Source organism: Dipodomys spectabilis, unplaced genomic scaffold (genome assembly GCF_019054845.1).
Source record: "Dipodomys spectabilis isolate Male_0828 unplaced genomic scaffold, ASM1905484v1 ptg000197l, whole genome shotgun sequence".
NCBI lineage: Eukaryota > Metazoa > Chordata > Mammalia > Rodentia > Heteromyidae > Dipodomys > Dipodomys spectabilis.
The window spans coordinates 15,360,383-15,381,753 of NW_024870874.1; the positions used below are offsets into that span (position 1 = coordinate 15,360,383).

General features: G+C 53.0%; 1 protein-coding gene across 2 annotated transcripts; it reads right to left on the bottom strand.

The window, feature by feature from the left end:
* Positions 1 to 2,598: 2,598 nt before the first annotated feature.
* Positions 2,599 to 18,247, bottom strand: Impdh1 (inosine monophosphate dehydrogenase 1). Of its 2 annotated transcripts, none has more exons than XM_042696057.1 (15): positions 17,985 to 18,247; positions 14,038 to 14,136; positions 12,036 to 12,084; positions 10,073 to 10,174; positions 9,886 to 9,960; positions 9,442 to 9,648; positions 9,204 to 9,291; positions 7,964 to 8,163; positions 7,296 to 7,386; positions 6,985 to 7,080; positions 5,441 to 5,584; positions 5,196 to 5,340; positions 4,774 to 4,917; positions 4,522 to 4,605; positions 2,599 to 3,343 (listed from the first exon to the last, which is right to left on the bottom strand). In XM_042696057.1, the coding sequence occupies exons 1-15, from the start codon at positions 18,152 to 18,154 to the stop codon at positions 3,322 to 3,324; spliced, it is 1,716 nt and encodes a 571-aa protein (XP_042551991.1). In that variant the 5' UTR covers positions 18,155 to 18,247; the 3' UTR covers positions 2,599 to 3,321. The 2 variants fall into 2 exon arrangements, with proteins under 2 accessions (XP_042551991.1, XP_042551990.1); XM_042696056.1 differs by having other exon boundaries at positions 14,038 to 14,139; positions 17,985 to 18,242.
* Positions 18,248 to 21,371: the final 3,124 nt, after the last annotated feature.

Consider the following 21,371-nt stretch of genomic DNA (forward strand, 5'->3'; position numbering starts at 1 on the left):
TGCACTGGCTCCATCCACATGAACCTCGGATCCCCTGGCTTCACCCACTGCTCTGGCTCCTGCCCTGGCTGGTGGTCAGAGCAGCTGGAGAACACTTCTTGTGCAGCCATGCAAAGCCCTGGTTGGGGTTGTTCAAATGCTGCTATTGCTGGGGATCTGGAGCACTAGCTGGTTTCCTTCTCCCTGGGTGGTGATACTGAATCACTAATGCAGTTGCCCATGAACTGGGGCCTGGGGTGCCATGGTGGCATTGCTTGTTGTCTGGGTGGAGGGGCACATCATGGAGAGCCATGGAGCAGGCACCCTGGACTAGGCGGCTGAGGGCAAGTTTGCCAAGGAGAGAGTAGGAGGAGCCACACAAGCCAGGGTAGATTCCAGGTAAGCAGAAAGTTCTGGTGACCAAGGTCCGTCCCAGATGCAGCTCTGGGATGCTTCCGTGATCTACCGGATGTGGCCGTCTAACCGGAGCATCCGCCCCTTTTCCCTCCTGGGCCTGGCCTGCTATGGCTGAATTTGCAGCTGAGCAAGCATGTTGTCTGGGTCATTCCCATCATGGGGGCAATGGGAGGGCAAGTAAGATACAGTAAGACAAATTTGCTAAACACGTATAACTCTCCGTGGGCTCTGTCCTATGATTCTTAGGTGTTAAGGACTTGAGATAGGTGCTGAATCAACCAAAATGTTTTGTTGTTTTTTTTCTGGAACATACGCTTTGGAAAGTCTCATAAATCATAATTGGATTCACAGATTTCCTCTACAATGGGATTTTCAAACTTTGGTACCAATCAGAACCTGGAAGCTGATGTCTTCCACTCCAATGAGCGTGGGCCTCTGTTTTTTGTTTTTTTTTTGGGGGGGGGAGGTGGTCGTGGATCTTGAACTCTGGGCCTGGGCACTGTCCCTCAGCTCTTCAGCTCAAGACTAGAGCTCTACCACTTGAGCCACAGCACCACTTCCAGCTTTTTCTGTTTATGTGGTGCTGAGGAATTGAACCCAGGGTCTCACGCATGTGAGGCAAGCACTCTACCGCTGAGCCACCTTCCCAGCCTGCCTCTGGGGTTCTTAATGGTTCTCCAAGTGATTCTAAAACACACCCGCTGTACCAGAACTTCTTCTAGAGGGGCCAAACATACAAACCTCAAGTCATGAGGAAGCGGCTAAACTTACAAGGTGAGCCATTCTGCTTGCCAGAATGTTGACTGGTGAGGTCTATTCAAAGGCAAACTCTCCCTTTGATCCATTCACCCTGGATTCAGGATGAGCTGAGTGCATCTCTCCTATCTCAATCACTGGTCAGACTGCTCCCCTGTAGGATATTTTGTGTGTGTGTTGGTTATGGGGCTTGAACTCTGGGCCTGGGCACTGTTCCTGTGCTCTTCAGCTCAAGGCAAACACTCTACCTCTTCAGCCACATCGCCACTTCCGGTTTTCTGGTGATTAATCGGAGATAAGAGTCTCATGAACTTTCCTGCCTGGGCTGGCTTTGAACTGCGTTCCTCAGATCTCAGCCTCATGAGTAGCTAGGATTACAGGCGTGAGCCACTGGTGCCTGACTTGCCCGTAGGATTGTTGTAAACCAACATGCAATGGGAAACATGATGTCATTTCAGTTCATCTCCTCGTCTTTTACCATTCCCTAAGATCTGAGTATCTGTGTCCCCAACAGCTAGGACTCTCGGGTCCTCCCTGGGGTCACCAACTACAGGGCACAAGGCCTCCAGGGACTCAAGGACCCCATTCTCTTTGCCACGTTCCTGGAGCAGCTATACACCCACCCCAACGTCTTACTACCCAACTTGCCCCCTTCTCATCCCTATAAAGCCCACAAAGCTGGAAGTCTCCATGAAAATCCTGGTCTACACACTGTCCACAGGTATCTGCCCCACTGTGGCCAAAAGGTGTCCTGTGAGCAGAAGCCTGGGAAAGGGCAGTGATTGGCATGGTGAGCCAAAGAGGTACGGTGCACTTCCAAATGTTGACGACTCACAAGCCCGCCCTCTGTTCATCCCTGCCACCAGAGCAGCCCCAGGCCATTTCCTCTCTCTGTCCTTTGCAGCCATGTCTGCGTCTCAGGGTGAAGCTCCTCAACCACTCACCTGCCTACAACACCAGTACAGGAAGATGATATGAATGTCCCACGACCTCTTCATTCTAGGGGGTTCTCAGCAGCCTGTGGAGCAGTCTGAATGCACATCAGTGGATAGAAGTCAGGTGCAGGTTCTGAGCTACATGTGACCATGAGGAGCTCATCTACACTGCCTTGTACCCACAGGTGCATCTCAGCTGCTGAGGCCGCAGGTGTTGGGCCACCACCGTGCTGTACTTCCTCTACCTTTGATCATGTGCAATACAGAGTAACAAGTCTCTGGTGTGTACTTTCTGCCAAACACCATAATGTGCACAGTGGTTATCCCCATGACAACCCCAGCTTCCGGAGGTTCAACCAACGGGAACAGCTGGCAAGACCTACAATGTGGCCCACCTGTTCTAGTATCCCTTCAAGAACCACAACCCCTTCCTCACCTTCCTAGGGAGGCTGGGTTCTGATGGGCTCCAGTGTACTACCCCCCATTGGCAAGGGACAAAGACACTTCAGAGGCATTGAGACCTGCTTGATTTATTCCGATTAGTTAATATACAATGATCTATGACCCCAAAGTGTGCAAAGTTAAAGCCTTCAACTGCAGCTGAGAGGAGAGGGCAGGAACAGTACACCTGGGGACTGTCACAAATTAGGAATTATGGGCAGGTGGCCATTATCAGGGTGGCCCCCTCCCCAGGCTCAGGGATGGGGAAGTGGCTTGAGGATCAGGGCCCAAGAGAGCCTCAGGCCAAGGGAAGGGGGCAGAGACCTCCCCCTGGCCTAGGTCAGGAGCCCAGAGTGCCACATGGCTGAAAGGGCAGTAGCCCAGGAGGCAGGGCCAGGAGAGCACCATTTCCTGGGGGAAGGGGCACAGAGAGGGAGGTGCCCTACAGGAGAAGCCGGGGGCCACCTGCCCCAAGGGTGGGAGTGGGGCTGGAGCAGGCTGCAGCAAGAGAGACCTGAGGCAGGCACAGGGCCTGAGAGCCCAGGCTAGCTGGGCTCAGGGGGCTGAGGAAGAGGGAGCCCAGAGGCTCCCGGGTAGCCTGGCCCAGGGAGCATCCTAACTCTGTGAGGGGGTGGTCTCGAGAATGGCTGGAGCCCCTCCAAGAACCTCCCCTCTGGAAAGGAGCTAGAGAACCCGTAGTGCAAATCCATGGACCACTCAGTTATGGAGGGAGGCTGTGCCAGAAGGGGGGTCCTGGTGCCCCCCTCCACTGCCTCGGCCTCCACCGCTGTCCTCAGTACAGCCGCTTCTCGTAACTGCGGGCACAAGGCAGGAGAGGACAAGAGTGTGTGAGTGAACCCCACTCCCTTCCCGCATCCTGTTGCCTAAAGATCCCCATATCGGAAGACAACGAGGAGCTGCAGAGCCTGCCTCTCGGCCATGGCGGGGGAGACGGTGGCTCTAGGCCTCTGACTTCCCCAGGCCAGGGCTCTCTGAAGAATCATGACAGGCTTCTTTCGTCCACTAGCACACCTCGACTGTCCTTAGTGCCTGCGGCGCAGGGATGGCTCAGGAAGCCATCCTCGCAGGGAGACTTCAGACAGAAGCTGCACCTCTGCAACCCTGTCTCCAGTCTGCCCTGCACTCATGATGGGTCCAGGCCTCTCATTCACGATGCTAGTCTAAGATGGAGCAGCCTCAGGTCCGCGGCCACGGGCATCTTTCCGTACCCCAAAAAGGGATTTATGTTTCACCTGGCTAAGGGGCCATAGCTGGCCGCTTTTGCCAAGGTGCTGGAGATAGGGATCAAGAGGAACCAATTCCAGGCTCCATATCTCATAATACCCAAGTGCCACCCCCAATTGATGCCCTCTTCCCAGCCCAGGTCCCACCCAGAAGGCCCCTGCTCTATTCTACACCTGGCCCGGGCAGCGCGGTTACTTACACGGCAGAAAGGTATAGCTATGGGAGGGGGGGGGGGAGGGCAGAAAGAGACACAGGTTAGATGCCCGCCTAGGCCCAGGGAGATGGGCCCTCTTGATCAGGGCGGGCTGCATGCCTACAACTACTGCTGCCAACTAGCTCTGCCACCACCCACGGTTGCCCCAGCGCTGGCCCTGGCATCTGTCTCTCTGCCCTTCTCTCAGAGGGCTCAAGCTCCATCTTCTACCTACCAGACTGGGGCCACCACCACCAAGAGCCTAGCAACACCAGCCTCCAGCCACCAGCCACCGAGCATTCTGAGCAAGCAAAGGCTGGGAGCCCAGGTGGAGCCAGTGGTCACACCTCCCGTGCCCTCTTGGGCTGCTGACCAAGGGAGGAGAGTGGCTGGCCTGCACAAGGGCTGCTCTACAGTAGGCTAGCTCACAGGATGGTCCTGAAGCAGCATCCATCCTGGGTCCATGGGGCCCCTGGAACCTCATCCTGGCCTGTGAACCTGCCCAGCTGTCCAACCCAGCGCCAGCCAGCGGGAGTGAGAAGACCCGCCACTTACGAGTGCAGGCCATGCACACCACCCTCGATCTGGGCCGACATGGTCCGCTTCTCAAACTTGAGCTCTCCTGAGTACATCATGGACCTGGCAGGTGGGTGGGTGGGCAGGTCAGAAGTGCTGAGCAGGAAACACAGAGAGACAAGACACAGACAGACAGACAGGCAGACAGACAGACTGACAGACAGACAGGGAAGCAGGAGGAAAGCCTCCCAGGGGCCTCCACCTGCTGTCCCCTCTAACGACTGTGCTCACCGCAGGACAGACAGGCTCCGGGCTCCGATGTCCTGGCAGCCATGTTGGATCCCCGCTATGAGGTAGGGCACAAACTTCTGAATAGAGCCTTTGTCTTGGATGGAGCCCGAGACACCCTGTGCAATCTTCACCTTATCCCCTTCACTGTATGGAGGATGGAGAGGCTGAGCCCAGCAGTCTGAGGCTCAGAGTACCCCCACTCCCCTCTTCCCCCCAGAGGACAGGCATGTGTCCCTAGTCCAGCCACATGCCAGACTACAGTGGAAACAAGCCTGGCCTGCAGGCCAGGTCATCCACACTCCAGTCCTACTTTTGCTATGTATGTCTGTACCTCAGTTTCTAGAACTGGGACATAGGGACTAGGGTCATTGTCTGGGGAGGTGGGGACCCCAGGGCCAGGACCCGACCCCTGGGGCAGGCACCTGAAGTATCGCTTCTGGCTGCTGCTGCTCTTCTCCATGGCGTCCAGTGAGCCCATGCCCCGGTACTTCTTAAGCCTCACTCCATCGGAGAAGAAGTACTCGCCGGGAGCCTCTGTGGTGGCAGCCAGCAGGGACCCCATCATCACTGTGGGAGTTACAGAGTCAGTGCCTTGTGACTCACACTCCCCCTACCATCCCCACTGGTTCCCCAACCCACCCATCCAATCCCAACCCCCTGCCCGCACCTGTGGAGGCTCCAAGGGCCAGGGCTTTGACCACATGTCCCACGGTCTGGATGCCGCCATCAGCTATGACAGGCACACCAAAGCGCCGGGCGTACTCGGCCACTTTGTAGACGGCTGTGCCTTGGGGCCGGCCACACGCCATCACTGGGGAAGGGTGGAGTACACAGGCAGAAACGAGTCAACATTAGCCCAGAAGCAGGAACAGGAGAAGGTCAGCCCCTTCTCCTTGTGCCTACTGCCACTCTGGAGGCAGGAACAGGGCTGGGTGGTGTTCTGAGACCAAGGGTCACTGGAGGGCCCTCCACACACATCAACAGCACTAAGGAGACTCAGATTGGGGAATCCCACCTGAACACCCTGCTATACTCTGACCAGAGTATAGCACCTCCAGACCGGTGGTCCCCATCAGCACAATCTCCCCTGTGAAACTTATATTTGCAAAAGCTGTGACTACAGTTAGTTACTTATGGCCTCCTTGGAGATACTGGTTTGAATGACTTAAATTGTCCAAGACCCTAGCCAGGTGTCAATGGCTCACGCCTATAATCCTAGTCACTCAGGAAGCTGAGACCTGAGGATCACAGTTCAAAGCTAGCCTGGGCAGGAAAATCTGTGAGACTCTTATCTCCAATTAATCACCAGAAAACCAGAAGTGGCCCTGTAGCTCAAGTGGCAGAGTGCTAGCCTTGAGCTGAAGAGCTGAGGGACAGCGCCCAGGCCCAGAGTTCAAGCCCCATGACTGACCCCCCCCCTGCCAAAAAAAAATGTCCAAGACCCTTAAGTATCAGGGAAAGTGGAGATTCAAAGAAACCAGCAGTATGCTAGGGACAGGGGCAAAGTTAGACAAACTAGAGAAGTAGCTTTCTCTCTACTATAAGTCAAGGTTCAGAACAGTGCTTGGCACAGTAGGTGCTCAATTAATATTCATGAAATGAGAGCACCATGTTTCATCATGGAAGTTAGCTAAGATGAAGGGTAGAAACTTAAAAGGTGGAAGACCAGAAGGAGGAGATGTTGTACTCAGGGCTTTGGAGAAATGATTCTTACAAGAGGGGCCACAAGCAAGCCTCTAGGGAGGGACCCTCTCTACCACATAGGGGACACTGGGCAAGACTCCCCTCTCTGCCTTCCATGTTCATGCCAGCAACCTACCCTGAAAGAAGGCCTTCCTCTACTCTGATATCACCATATGGTGGATTTACAAATTCTCTACATGCTCTAGGACATGTTGTCTTCATGTCTTAGGTATCTGTCATGTCACAAATCCAACCTAAGCCTTCATCCAGTGGACCACAACGCCCTCCTTGGTGTGGGGTAGTCTCTGGGCACAGTTTCCTTGAGCAGAGTCTGAGAAGCACAAGCCCTCCTCTGTTTACCCCTACCTCACCCACATCTGTGGGTCGGATAGGGCAGAATGGTGCCTGAGTCACCCTGAGTCCCCCATCCCAGGAAGGGCCTAGTAGGGCCTCACTAGGCATCTGTGGAACAAGAACAAGGTGCTGGATGGCTCTAAATGGCATCCCTCTGGCCCTAGGCACACGTACCTTCCTGGGTGATGCAGATGGAGCCGCAGCCCATGCCAACACGCAGCCCATCCACACCAGCATCGATCAGGTTCTTGGCCTGGGCCGCTGTCACCACTGGGGCATTAGGGAAGAAAAGAGCAATGGTTGAGAATGGGATGCTCCCAGCCTGCCCAGAAGCTTCCTGGGATTTCAGTCTAGCCCCTGAAACCCAAGGTGACCCTAATCTCATCCTGCCCCTAAGCCCCCTCACCATCTAAGGGCAATGCCACTACTTAGAGGTGCTGAAGGACAGCTGAGAGTTCAGGCAAAGGGAAGGGACCTGCACTCACCATTCCCGCCAATCACCTGAAGGTGGGGGTACTTCTGCTTTATGTAGTGCACCATGGCGATCTGATACACTGAGTTCCCTTGGGAGGAGTCCTGGGAGCAGGGGAGAGAAAAGCTTAGAGTGGATGGCTGAATGAGGGGGGGGGGGACTCTGAGTGGACAAACCCCCCAATTCACAAGAACACTGTTATGATGAGAATGTTCTTTTTCCTGAAAGTCGTTTGACAAGTCCAAGCTCATTCTCAAAGGGTCCGCTTTCCCAGAAGGCCAACCAAACACTAAGGTAAAATCCTGAGAACTCCTTCCTACCACTACCCATGTCTATCCTCACAGCAAGGAATCGGCTCCGTTCCTATAAACTCACTAGCCAAGTGAGCCTCCTCTCCAGTTGTACTTTAAGGTGCCAAGGCAAAGATTAAATGAATGTGTATAGGTATAGGTCTTAGCTTAGTGCCTGGCAAGTAGGGCAGGGGGCCCTCAGTGACTGTGACCTATAATTATTAGGGTCAACTTACATACAAAGAAAACTCTCAGGGGGTCCCACAGCTTGTTCTGAGCTCTACAAGACAGTGAACAATTCTGACAATAAGGGAGCGTGCAGATCAGTAAGGGAGGCCTCAAGCTAAATGAGAACCCAGACTTGTATTTTGGGAAAACATCACCTCCTTACCAGCACAATGGCATCAGCGCCTGCCTGGGTGAGCAGATCTAGACGGTATTTGTCATCCTCGCGGGTGCCCACAGCTGCCCCGCACAGCAGCTGCTTGTGGGAGTCCTTGGAGGCCAAAGGGTAGTCTCGGTTCTTCTTCAAGTCTGTGCGTGCAATGATGGCCACTAACTCATCACGATCATTGACAATAGGTAGCTTCCCTGGCCAGGAAGGAAGAGATGAGATGAAGAAACAGACTTGAGGATGAATGGGAAGACTGGAATGTCTAGGGGTAAATATGAAAATGAACACAACACTCCACTGAAGTACCCAAACCAACCACTAGGTGACAGGATCCGACCAAGAAATGTTCCTAAGGTTCTGGATGGTGCTCTTCCCAGGAACAGGAAGCAAAGAAATCCCCCAGATCAGCAAGTTCCAGGAGCACTTCCTATCCTACTGCCTGGTGGGAGGGGCAGCCCCTGAGCACAAGCATTTTTTCACCTGCTGGGCTAAAGGTCACCCTGGTCAAAAACTCCCAGGCAAGGCACAAATATGAGGCTGCCTGTAGTGGGGACATATGTTCTACCTAACACATATGCTTTTACCCAATAAACTCCCTACTGTGGATCAGGACAGTAATAGCCCAGAGACTTAGTGAATGTAAAGTAAACGGCTTCAATATCAAATAAACTTAACTGAAGGACTTTCCAGAGCCTTTAGGAAGCCCATGGTTGTTGTTTTTTATTCATTTATTTATTGACAGGTTCTGGCTACATTGCTCAGGCTGGCCTCAAACTCACCATCCTCCTGCCTCAGTTTCTGGAGTGCTGGGATTACAGGTATGTACCACTCATCTGGCTTCAAGGCAATAAATCTTATGCAAGATGGAGGACATAGAAAGCAGTATTTTCCAGACTTAGTGCTGGAGATCAAACCCAGGGCCTTGCTTACATTAAGTTCTGCCACTGAATCATAATCTATAGACTCTGAAGATGACAAGGTCCTTTTTTAAGGGGCTGGGGACAAACCCCTCCCAGGACTAGTTTCATACTATATTGGGAAAGATACTAAATCAGGGACAGGTTTCCCTAAGCCAGGCAAAGGTCATCAGGAATCATGCTCCAGCATGTGTGGTGTCATTCAAGTCATTCAAGTGAGCATCTTGGGACAACTTGTGACGCTTGAAGGGATGGAGGGACCTAGACCTCAAGAGTTCGCCTGGGGTTAGAGTGTCAATTCCCCATCTGCTCCCTCATACCTTTCTTGCTGCGCTGCAGGATCTCATTTGCCTCTTTCAATGTCACACCTGCTGGAGCCACCACCAGGTCCATCCGCGGTGTCATCACCTGTGGGGCCAGGAACATTTGCCTGCAGGTTGGCAGGTGAGAGAGGAGCCAGACCTCCCACTGGTCCATGGTCACAGTCATCAGCCCAGGGCCCCCAGGGTCTAGGCACTTTTCCATACCACAGCCTTGATTTCCCTGCCCTGCAGGTACCTCACTAAGGAGGGTGGTGTGGTCCTTCTCAGCAAGGAAATCGATGTCTCGCGAGGTGACAATGCCCACCAATTTGCTGCCCATGGTGCCTGTGGCAGTGATGGGGATGCCGGAGAAGCCGTGTCTTATCTTGGCCTCCAGTACATCACCAACAGTGTGTGAGGGGCTCAGTACCACCGGGTCTGTGATGAAGCCCTGCTCAAACTTCTGTGGGCAGAAGGGGAAGCAAAGGCTAGGAGAAACCCACGGGAACTGGGTAGCATGGCCACAGGGAAAGATGGGGAACCTTTAATGGGGGGAGGAAAACGAGGGGTAAGCCTTGAACTCCACTGTGAAGACAGACAGATGAGACCACACCATGATCAGCCAAAGGATGCAGCTGCAAGGAGGAGAAGTTGGGGTGCTGCCAAGTGGCATCTTTCTGAGGATGGGCCTGGTACTTGCCTTGACCTTGCGCACTTCATTGGCCTGGAACTCTGGGGTGCAGTTGTGATGAATAAAACCAATTCCTCCCATTAGCTGGGGTAGCAAGAAAGTGTGGTCAGAGCCAGGGGCTAGCCCTTCCCAGCCCTACCCCTCTGCACCCTGCTCAGTACTCCCCCTCCCAGGCCCCATCAGGCATGGGACTCACAGCCATTGCAATGGCCATGTCGGCTTCCGTCACAGTGTCCATGGGAGAGGAGATCAGTGGTGTCTTCAGTGTGATCTTCCGGGTCAGGGCTGATGTCAGGTCCTGAGGACAAAGTAAAAGTCCATTTGTTCCATCACGTCCATTTGACAATCATGTCCCAGCACTGACTCATATACTATACCAGGACAGGCCCTGGAGGCTTGTCAGTGAGCCAGGCAGAGAGCTGATGCTCCACTTGGAAAGAAAGAAGGCAGGGCTGGGAAGGTGGATCAGTGCTAGAGTGCTTGCCTTGCATGCCTGAGGCCCTGGGTTCGATTCCTCAGCACCACATAAGCAAAAAGAAAAAAAGCCAGAAGTGGTGCTGTGGCTCAGGTGGTAGAGCACTATCCTTGAGCTGAAGAGCTGAGGGATAGTGCCCAGACCCAGAGTTCAGGCCCCATGACCAGACCCCAAAAAGAAAATCAAAAAAAAAAAAAGAAAGAAAGAAAGAAGGCAGGTATGAGCCATACAGGCAAAATGTTATCTTTCAGGATATAGGCTACAAAGATAGTTGAAGAACTCTAGTGCCCCTGGCAGTATGCACTGAGTGGGTTTGGGGTAATGAAGGCTAAGGCAAGGAGAGGAACAGCAAAGGATCTATTAGCCACTCAAGAAAACTGGTGACTAAAGGTCTAGAATTCAAAACAAGAGTCAAGATGGCAAATACAGGTTGAGTTCTCTAATCGGAAGATCCCAAATCCAAAATGCTCCAAAATCTAAAACTTTTTGAGCTCTGACATGATGCGTCCCTCATGTGACAGATCACAATAGAAATGCAGGTATACACAATATTATGTAAAATTATCTTCAGGCTATGTCCGGTGTATATGAAACCCATGAATTACTGGTTTGGACTTGAGTCCATTACCAAGGTACTGTTATATGTATGCAAATGTTCCTCCCCAAAAAAACCCTGAAATCCAAAATACTTTTAGTCCTGACCATTCTGAATAAGATATATTCCACCTGTATACATTTGGGAGTTACCTATTTAGGAATGGTATAGATATCAAAGACCCCTCTAAGATTCAGGTCAACAGCTGGCCAATCTAAACCCCAAATCCCACCCCCCTGTTTGTTTTTTTTCTTTTTGTCAGAGACAGGTACTCAAACACATTAGCTGATGCTTTTGCCTATTGGCTAGCTCTCTATCAACTGAGCCACACCTCTAACCCTTTTTCCTAAAAATCTGTCTGAGTCAGCTCTCTGCACATAGACTAAACATTATCTTTCCCAACACATAAATGATGTAGGCATGTAGGGCATGGTCTTTCATGAGAGTCAAACCAGAATAAATAGAAATAATAACAGCAACAGAAATGGTGAGTTTTTTTTAATGTGCATGAGTTCATCAACAGATCATCAAACTTCTTCTTGAATTGACTCATACCCTCATCACTGCCCCTTTTGGCTTCATACACTAATTGTTCATTGATTTGGCTCACGCTGAGCCCCCTGTGGAAAGCAAGACACGTTTCCTGATTTGTTCCCAAAATCCTAGTCCTTCAAACCCTCCTGCCAGTTCTTATCCATTGTGAGGTCAGTAGACAATTGCTGAACACTATATTCAGAGTGTATTCATAATTTTACAGCTTCCATTATGTTCTTGCTCAGCATTTCAAACATCCAATCTTTATAGTCTATACAAAGCAGCCACAGCCAAGCCCTGGCCTCACAGGGCCTTTCCCAAACCTCTCCCTCCCTACTGGCTCCAGCAGTGACAGAGCATCCTTCCATAAGCAAGGCCCTCACACAGGATAGGTCAGAATCATCCCCCTAGCTACCTCTGCTCCATCAAGCATAAGAATATGCCCCCAACAAGTTTCCAAGAAAAGTCTCTACGACATCCTGCACCTGAGCAAGAAGTCAGCCTCCTCCACAGCACACCCAGCCCCCTCCCTGTGTCAAAGGCAGAGGTACTTACCACCTCGTCAGCAATGAAGTCTATGAATCCCGGGAGGATCAGGAAGTCACTGCAAAGACAGAGTATTACTGGTGGGCAGGACTTTGCCACCCCATTGGAAGCAACTCAAAGTTCGGGATAAGGCCAGAGAAGCAGAGGTTAGGGTCTTCTGATCCCTGCTGTCACATCAGGAAGAGCCCTCTTCATTCCCCTTATTAATGTCCTACTAGCCCAAGTATTACAAACAAAGATGGCAGAAGGTCAGGCCTTAGGCACTTCCAAAGCAAGTGGCCCAAAATATTCATTGCCTGCAGGGCTCAGAGTTGGTCAAGAGACACAAGACTTTCCCACATGGCCAAACACACAACAGATAAACTGCCTATGCTTGATAATGTCTCAATCTCGTCAGGAATGACCATTAAGTCAACACAGAATACACAGAAACCAGGTCGCACAACTCAGTAGTGCAACAAGGTATGAGCATGGCCCAGCCCCGAGCGTACTGCGTACTCCAGCACGCTCCGGGGCAGGGGCTGCTGAGTCACACCAAGTTCAAAGCAGTGTGGTGGGACCCCAGGCGGCTGAGCGCCAGGCATGTTCTAACACAGCAGGCACTGGGACAGGAGCTACCGAAGATATAGCTAGAATGAGAAAAGAGGAGAGTAGGCCTCACATCCAGAGTGCCAGCTGACAATGCTGGCCCTGGGAACAGCAAAGCCCAGAAGGAGAGCCCAGGTCTGCATAGGCATATTAGGTGCAGAGCCTCGGCCCAAAGGCTTGATAGGTCCGACTGGCCAGAGTCACAGCAGGCCTTGACAAACAGCCTCAAAGCAAATATCTCGCCCTCAGAGAACACTCTGAACCTGACTAGGTGAAGCAGAAGGCACTGCCCATGCAGGAAGGAAAAGCCACAAGGTGGATGGAAGTAGGCCTACAGAAACTTCTAGGAGTTCCTCCTAGGACATGCCAGTGAAAACTATCAAAGATATACTCTTTCTCTCATCACCAATGGCCACCAAAGCAACCAGGAATCTCACTCTTCACCCCAAGCTCTTCTGAATAGGGATGAAGCCTCCCTGAAGAGGCCCTCACTTATGGGAAGACAAAGGGGAATCCTCTCCAGAAGTGATAGCCTATCCTGGTGTTTAAGAAAACTGCCTATCCATCAGGAATGCTTGCGAACCAAGGTAAAAATGGCAGGAGACAGGCCAGGAATGTTGTTGGCTCACCAGTATCCCCATTCTGCCCCAGTCCTGGGTTCTGATGCTCTTTCCTGGCAGGGACACAGTCCTGCAGCCAGGAGGTACAGCTAAGTGCCAGGCCTGCGGCTGGCAGGACAACTGGCCTAGGGCCCATGAAAAAGGCAAACTAAGCTAGAGGTACAGGTTGACGACGGGTGAATCAATATCCTTCTCCAAAGTCTTATGTGGACGTGGGAGGGGAAGTCACACAAAACTCACTGGGGTACCAGTGCCAACCTGTGGTCAGGCAGGGCACAAGTGGAAGGAGCGCTAAACAGTGGTAGAAGGCCCTATCCCACTTGCCCCCTCGCCCCTCTTGGGGGACACCCAAGAGACTGCCAATGCTGGGCTCTGGGGATGCCCCTGCCGTTGCTGTGAGCCAGGCAGGAAGGGGTCATCCCTCCTCATCATACAAGGTCTGGTTAAAGTCTCCCCAACACTCCCACAGCTGCTTCCCGTTCGCCCCAGGCCCCTCCAAGTGGCCAGGGCTGCCCCTGGGAGGAGGGAGGAGTCAGGCTGCCTCCCGATCCGGCCAGGAACGGGTCAAGGCACCCAGAGCCGTGATGTCGCTGTGCCACGTCCGTCTGCTCCGGGCGCGGGCCTCCTTCCTTCCCTTGCCCAGCCCCCCACCAGCCCCAAGTCACTCTTATTGGGCCAGGGCGCGCGGGCGTCAGCACCGGGCAGCGGTGCACGTGTGGATCGGGGGTAGGGGGGAGGGTTGGGGTTGGGGAGAGCGGATGGGCACAGCGCGCACCCAGATGCAGCCGAGCCCCGAGGCTTACTTGTAGGTGAGGCCGTCAGCGTTGGCGAAGAGCTGCTGCGCGGTGAGCCCATCCTCCGGCACGTAGCCGGTGCCGCCGCTGATCAGGTAGTCCGCCATGCTGCTGGGAGATGCGGCGACCCGACATAAACACCCGTGCGGGCCGCCCCGCTGCCTCCGACGCGCTCGGCGACCACGGCTGCGGCCAGGCCGGCGGGCCGGGGGCGGGGGCTGCGGCAGCGGCGGGAGGCCCGGGGCGCCGCCCTCTCCTCCCGCCCCTCCCTTCGGGGCCGCTGCCTCCGCCCCACGCCGCACAAAGGCCCTGCCCGGCGGCTGCCGCGCGCACGCCCCGCCGCCCGCAATGGCACAGCCACTCTGCCAGCCCTGGCGGGGGTGGAGGGGTAAGGGGGCAGGGGTGGGGTGGAGAGGCCTGGACACGCCCCCTTAGCCACGCCTCCGCGGGCTCCTGACCCCAGCAGTGCAGCTGCCGGGTTCGCCCTGCAGCCTGCGCTCCCCAATCTCCGGTCAGCCTGAAGCTCCGGTTGCCAACCCCAAGGGAACCACTAACGCACTTTCTACCTTTCCAGGATACAAACCCCCACTCTGACCAAGGTCTGGAGCCCTGAGATACTGGCCTGGGCCCACAGCTTCCTGACACACAGCAGATGGAAGTTGGACCACTACTCTCTCTCTCATCCTCATATCAGGGAGTCAGGCATTTTAAACAAAGACACGCCTTCACCTTTGGGCGGCCTTGGAGCCCTGGATAATCTACAAAGCATTTTTCATAAATGATCACATTTACTTCATTATCTATGAATTGCCAATTATTAGGTGTCCCCTCCTTTTTTTTTTTTTTTAAGATACCAACACCTACAGTTCAGAAAGCACTCTTGGTCCCAGGCACGGGTGGTGGCCAGCTCAGCTAGGAAACCGGGTGGAACCAGGGGATTGGCCCCGGAGAGGAAAGCTGGCTGTGCTCTGGGAGGGTCGTGAGAGAGGAAGAGCAAGACTTAGCTTAGACAGGCTTGACTTAGACACGTCAGGATGTGTACAAATCAGCACAAAGGCTGAGGAAACTTTTGAAAACTTCCCAGAGCAGAAGTTGGGTGACCCTTATTGCCCAGCAAGATACAGCTTTCTTCTAAGGGCAGAAAGATTAGGAAGCAAATCCCCTCACATGCTGCAAGATGCTTTCCCTCTGGTGATACTGCTTAATGCCCCTCCTTGTGCCCCCCCACCCCAACTAACTTCAGATGAGGTGAGAGGAGGCAGGCAGGCAGACACAACCCTCTTCCTGACCTAGGGGCTGTCCATGGCTTGAGCTCCCTTCCTCCCCTCCCCCCCCCCCACTCTGGGAGATTCCCTTTGTTTATCTCCCAGCAGTGTGGTGACTGCCAGGCCCCGGGGAGCTTTGGCTTCCAAGGCTCTCTCTGGGATGCCCAGCCTCCCCAGCGATGCCCCCGGGACCCCGCCACAAAAACACACTGTTCCATCCCTGTTCAGAGAGGAAGAGAGATCTCCCACAGAGCTCAGAGTTACAGGAGACTCACAGATGTCCTCTCTCAACTTTGGGAGGGTGACACCGAAGACACCCCCCCCCCCAAGCTTTCCTCTTCATTCAATGGAATCCAAAGGTGGAGGCATCTGAAAGCTCTCCGGCCAGAAAGGAGGGAGGGGAACCTTGGGGCTCCTAGCTCAGTGGGAGTTGGGACTAGCTCCCAGGGAAGCAAAGTCTCCAGCACTCAGAGGCCCATGAATGGACCAAATAGGGAGTAGGACCAACAGGAGGATCTCTCACTGGCCACTTGGGGCTAGAGCAGTGAGACCAGCCAGAGAAAGCACATTGCCATTCTAAGCTGGCCTTTTTGATTATAAAACATCCCGATGACAGGCTCAGCGCATGAGCCACTCCCCTGGGTTCTGAGACTTTCTAGGGGACCTGCTTTGGGTCACTGTCCCATACAATATAGATCAGGAATGGGTACTATTCGGGGTTCAGCCAGGGCTGACATCTAGCCTAGCCTCCTCTGGGCCTCACAGGAGCCTGAGTTGTGAGAATCATCTTCCCAGTGACTACAGACCTCAGGGCTTCATGCCTCTGCTTTGACCACTGTCAAAGCTCAGCCACACTCTAAGCTGCTGGACTCAGCCCTGAGTGATGCGGTCCTTTTCCAGAGACTTAATCCCCTCCCCTGGCTTCCCTCCTCCCTTTCCTGAGCTTCCCCAGCTACTTCCTCCACCGGGAGGAGACACCCAGGCAACCAGTGGACCTTCTCCGCCTCAGGAAGGGTGGTTGATCCCCTGAGACTCTCCACTAGCAGCTTCAAGGGCAAGAGGCAGGTCTAAGCCTGTTTCCTGGGGAGAATAGAGAAATGGTGCCCAGCAGGGCACTGAGGTCCAGGCAGGGTGCCCAGAGGCCTCTGTCTACGCTGGGGCTATTTGAAGAAACAAGATTTCAAAACATATTTAGAGGAGAATAGGCAATCACGTTCATATCATTGAGCTGGGACAGGGGGCATGGCTCACCCAAGATTAAGCCCGAGAACTACTAGCGACACTGGACTCAAGCCCAAGACTTCTCATGGCCTCTTCCCTTAGCTCCAGGTTGGTAAAGGCAGATGGAGGTCTAGCCAGAAGGTTTGGAATCTCGTCACACCAGTGCCCAGCTTAGGCTCAGGTTTTACACAGGCTCAAGTGAGTCTAAGTGTGGGGTAGGAGGTTACTGGGTTAGCACTGTCCTTTGATGTAGCAGTATATCTGGAGAAGGGATGCTCCCTAGTGACCCCAGCCTAAGTTCTAAAATGACATTTTCTTTCTTTTTTCCCTTTCTTTCTTTCTTCTTCTTCTTCTTCTTTTTTTTTTTGGCAATACCTGCTCTAACCAAAATACAGCTTCCACCAAGCATGCAGGATCTGAGTGTTCTAGCCTGAGCTATCCCCTACAGTGGCTCCTCCCTGTCTCCCTGTGTCCCAACAGCTGAATTTCTACCATAGGAGAAAGGATAGGGCTAGCATAAGCCAGAGTCAACTCTAGAGAAGCAGGCAGGGGGGGGGGGGGAGGGCTGGGGGAGGCGCAACTAGGCATCAGAGCTCTTTAAGCCCTTAAAAGTTCTTACATAAGCAGCCAGTCCTATGGGCAGTGCTACTGGGCTAATTCCCCCCAGACCCAGACCACTACCCCCCCCCCTTCCCAACCTGGCTGCCAGGTCACCTCCCCAAGCTGCTGAGCACCAGCAGATGGGACAGAGAAAGAAGTCCAAATCCTCTGGACCGGAAGGACAGTGGGATTGCATTTCAAGCAGCGATAAAATCCAGAGATTAGCCGCTGTCTCCTTTGCAGCCAGTTCCCTTGGGGCCCAGTTCACTAGCCCCACTGTTAGTAGCCCCACTTTCTCCAGGGACCTTCATCGCCTTCCAGACCCTAGCAGGGGAGGGGGGCGGGGAGGTGGCTTCTGAGTCTTCTGAGGAGGGGAGCTGCGAGGAACCTCCAGGCACGGTGAGGAGCGGGGAGTGTATTCACCTGCCCTCGGGGAAACAAGCACCCCGAGCCGACACACACCTCCCGGCCAACGACTGAATACCGTTCTAGGAGCAAGCAGCTGAGAAGGAAGCAAAGTTGGACAAGCACTGTTTGTACCACCGGAGTTGGAGCCACCTGGACCAAGTGTCATTGGGTGTGGGGCGATCCAGGGATACGATCTTAGGGAGCATTTTATGACCTGCTCCCTCTCCCCTGCTCACCCTAGACCATTCAGCACCCGGCCACCCTTCGCTCGGTGCCCGCTGGCATTCCGGTGCCGGGCTGCAGAAGGGCGTCTCGGGAAGTTCGCGATGGAGGTGGTGGAGGAAAAGGGTGTGTGGGGCCCGACCTTCCCCTCCCCCGCAGCGCCACCGGCTCCGGGAGCCGCCGCGCCCTCCAAGGCCGCCCGCCCCGGATGCGCCCCGCGCGCTCTGCCCTGGGCGTCACCTCTCGGGCTCGTAGCCGGCCTGCAGCAGGCGGGCGCTGTACCGCTGCGCCGCGGTCTCGTGTCCCGGGTGTTGCCGGGCTCCGGGCTCCGGAATAGCGGCGGCTCCGCCTCCCTGCAGTGGCGGCGGGAGCAGCGCCGACTCCAGTGACCGAGCGCACGGCCCCTCCATGCGGAGGCCGCGGCTCAGCGCGGCGGGAGCCTCTCCGCCTGGAGGCTCCCGGGCCGAGGCTGTGCACTGAGCGCGCCGGTCGGGTCCCCAGAGGGGGCGAGACCGGGGGCGTGGCCTGATCGAAGGGGCGTGGCCTCGCGTGTCGGGGCGGGGCTCGAGTGGCGCGGGGGCGGGGGAGGGGAGGACCGGAGAGCCGCCTGGGCCCCGCCCTTGGCGCGGAGCCCAGCTCGGCCCCCTCCGAGCGGCCGCTGTGCCGGAGGAGCTGGTACAGTATCTCTGATCCCTGATCGAGAGCGTAGATTGGGAAGGTGGAAGTGGGTGTGTGTGTTCCAGGGGTGGAACTGGAAAGGACCCCGCCCTACCCCGCCACACGGACCTCCCAGGTTCTCCTGCCCGAATCTGGGGAACACCCGAAGAAGAGAGCACCGAGGCTGGATCTCTCGGCGTCCCGTGCGGGTTCTTTGGTCTCTTTGACCTCCTGCGCTAGATCAAGAGAGACGAAGACACTCTCCCTTTTCCTACCGAACAGATTCCAACTTAGATGGGAGGAACGGTTTCCACTAGTGGCCCGAGGGAGAGCGACAGGCTGCACCTGAAGGAAAAGGTTCTAGTGCTTTCCTCTTGCAGTAGCCGAGCGAGTAGGGCTTAAATGTGTTCTTTTCCTGGCTACAAAGCATCTCTCTTCCATTTGTCAGGGTTACCTTGGTCAGTGTCGATTGAGCTGCAGAGATTACAAAGAAAAGTTTGCAAAGCCCTGGCCCTCGGGCAATTTATTTCAGGAGACAATAGAAGATAAACAGCTGATAATTCTTATACTGTATATTCTTACAAAGACTCTGATAATCTGAGGAAACAAATGGTAAACACCGAACGATTGGGAGCTACTGAGATGCATTTCAAGGAAGCAGAATTATGACTAGACTTTTCCCACAGGAAACTGAAGAAATAATGGTGAGATCTTGAACTTTATTCTTCTAGACACCTTTTCCTATACACCTGCACATGCACAACTCTCCCCCCCCCATCAGCATTAAAATAGTTTCTTTGACTCCTAGCCAACTGTGAAATCTTGTTCCCGTGAATGCCTTTCTAAACGAGATTATATATGCCACGGTTGTTTCCATGACTCTACAGAGTTCTCAAAGAAGCAAAGGTTAACTGGACTAAATTGTACACAATGATAAAGTCATTTTCTCTGGTCCTGATGAGCTGATTGTTCTGTACATGAAAAGAAGGAACACATGTTCCTGACTGTGAACAGGACAGTAAATGTATCAAGGAAGATAGATCATGTCCTTCAGTGAGCTGGATATAGGTCCAAATCTGGACCTCTTACTATCTAAGCACTTGTCACAAATTGATACTGTGTCAACAAAGAGTTGATATGTAATGTTCCTGGTTGCAGAGTAGGTTCTAAACAAATGCAAACAATAAGTATTGCAAACAAAGTAAGCTTTAGCTAAGTTCTTTCTACCCACAATTAAACACAATATATACCGCTTCTAGCACATATTTACTCAAGTGTGCATTGGACGCCTTTCGTGCAGTGCCAGATATTCTGGGCAAGACATGGAACCACTCCTGGAAGGAAACAATATAATAATAAATGAATGAATGACATAACGTACAGAACAGATGAACAGGAGTTGTGACTGAAACAGACACACCCTGCAGAGTGGCTCTGTTTTATTTCCAGACCTTGTTGGCTATAAATGAGATCTGCTAGCAAACTATTTATTAAAGCAATCAAATCAGATGGGATAGCCTAAGGGCTTCAGCATTTCACAGAACAGGAGTTTATTTTACCAACAATAATGTCCACACCACTGGTTGGTTCTCTGTGGGATGTTTGGCAATCTGGAGACATTTTTGATGGCCATAACCAAGGAGGGAGGAGATATGTCACTGGCATCTAGTAGAAGGAGAGTAGGGATGCTGTTAAGCGCCTGACAGTACATGGAATGGCCTCTTAAGACAAAAAGTTGAGCTGGGCACCCGTGGCTCAGGCCTGTAATCCTAACTACTCAGGAGGCTGAGATCTGAGGATCATGGTTCAAAGCCAGCCCAGGCAGGAAAGTCCTTATCTCCAATTAACCACTAGAAAACTGATGCTGTGGCTCAAGTGGTAGAGCACTCACCTTGAGCTGAAGAGCTCAAGGACAGCTCCCAGGCCCAGAGTTCAAGCCCCAGGACTGACAAAATATAAAAAATAAAAAGTAAAACAAAGAATTGCCCAGCCCCAATATCAATAGGGCTAAAGTTGAATAATGAAAATGGGCTGCAAGAACTATTGGAAGAAATAAGAACCAAAACAATATGACTTAATCTTCCTAAAGGCATCTGGACAATGAACTTTTTGTGCAAGAAAGAGCTGCAGTATCCTCACTGACCTTTGGTCTCTTCATCTGACAAATGAAAGCACTGAATGAGATGGCAATGAAAAGTTCTCAGTTTCAAAAATGAGCATAGGAATCAATATACTTACCGAATTAGCATTCAGTTAACATGGGCCACCTTGAATGGAGCCAGTCCAGACACTAGTCTGAATGGTGCCCTCACCTTCTAGACTTCCCAGGGCCAGGTGCTGAGTGCATTCTCCAAAACGATCTGAATTCCTTGCTCTTGTTTTTAGGGGCAAGGCAGAAAGATGCAAGGAAGAACTAGGTACTGTTCTTGTCCTTCAAGTAACCACAGCATAAGGGATCAGAAAAGGCAAGGGTAGCTACCTTAATGTGAGGAAATCTAAAGGCAGGTAGAGGACCAACAGCAAATTGTATACACACACACACACACACACACACACACACACACACACACACACATCACACAGGAGAAGGGAACATTTGTATACCTATCCCATGGATCCTCACTGTGTCCCAATACTTCTACCTATTTCTTTCTTTTTATTGTGAAAATACTGTACAGAGGGGTTACAATTACATGGGCAAGATAATGAGTACATTTCTTATCAAGCATTGTAGCCTCCTTCTTTGTTTCCCCTTCCCATCCCTTCCCATCCTCCCCCCCACCGCTCCCCCCCATTCTACCTATTTCTTAAACAAGGAAACTGAGCTGGGGATGTAGCTCACAGGTAGAGCACTTGGATGAGGTCCTGGTTTGATAACTTGCACAAGAAAGAGAGGGGAAAGGAAGGGAAGGGAAGGGAAAGGAAAGGAAGGGGAGGGAGAAAGGTAAAGCATAACTAGGAGGGGAGAGG

Coding starts and splice junctions, on each gene's coding strand:
- Impdh1 (XM_042696056.1), bottom strand. CDS start 18,154: ATGGAGGGGCCGTGCGCTCGGTCACTGGAGTCGGCGCTGCTCCCGCCG. Junction 8,164..9,203: donor CCTGCAGCGCAGCAAGAAAG/GTATGAGGGAGC, acceptor CTTCCTGGCCAG/GGAAGCTACCTATTGTCAAT. Junction 7,387..7,963: donor GCGCTGATGCCATTGTGCTG/GTAAGGAGGTGA, acceptor CCCTGCTCCCAG/GACTCCTCCCAAGGGAACTC.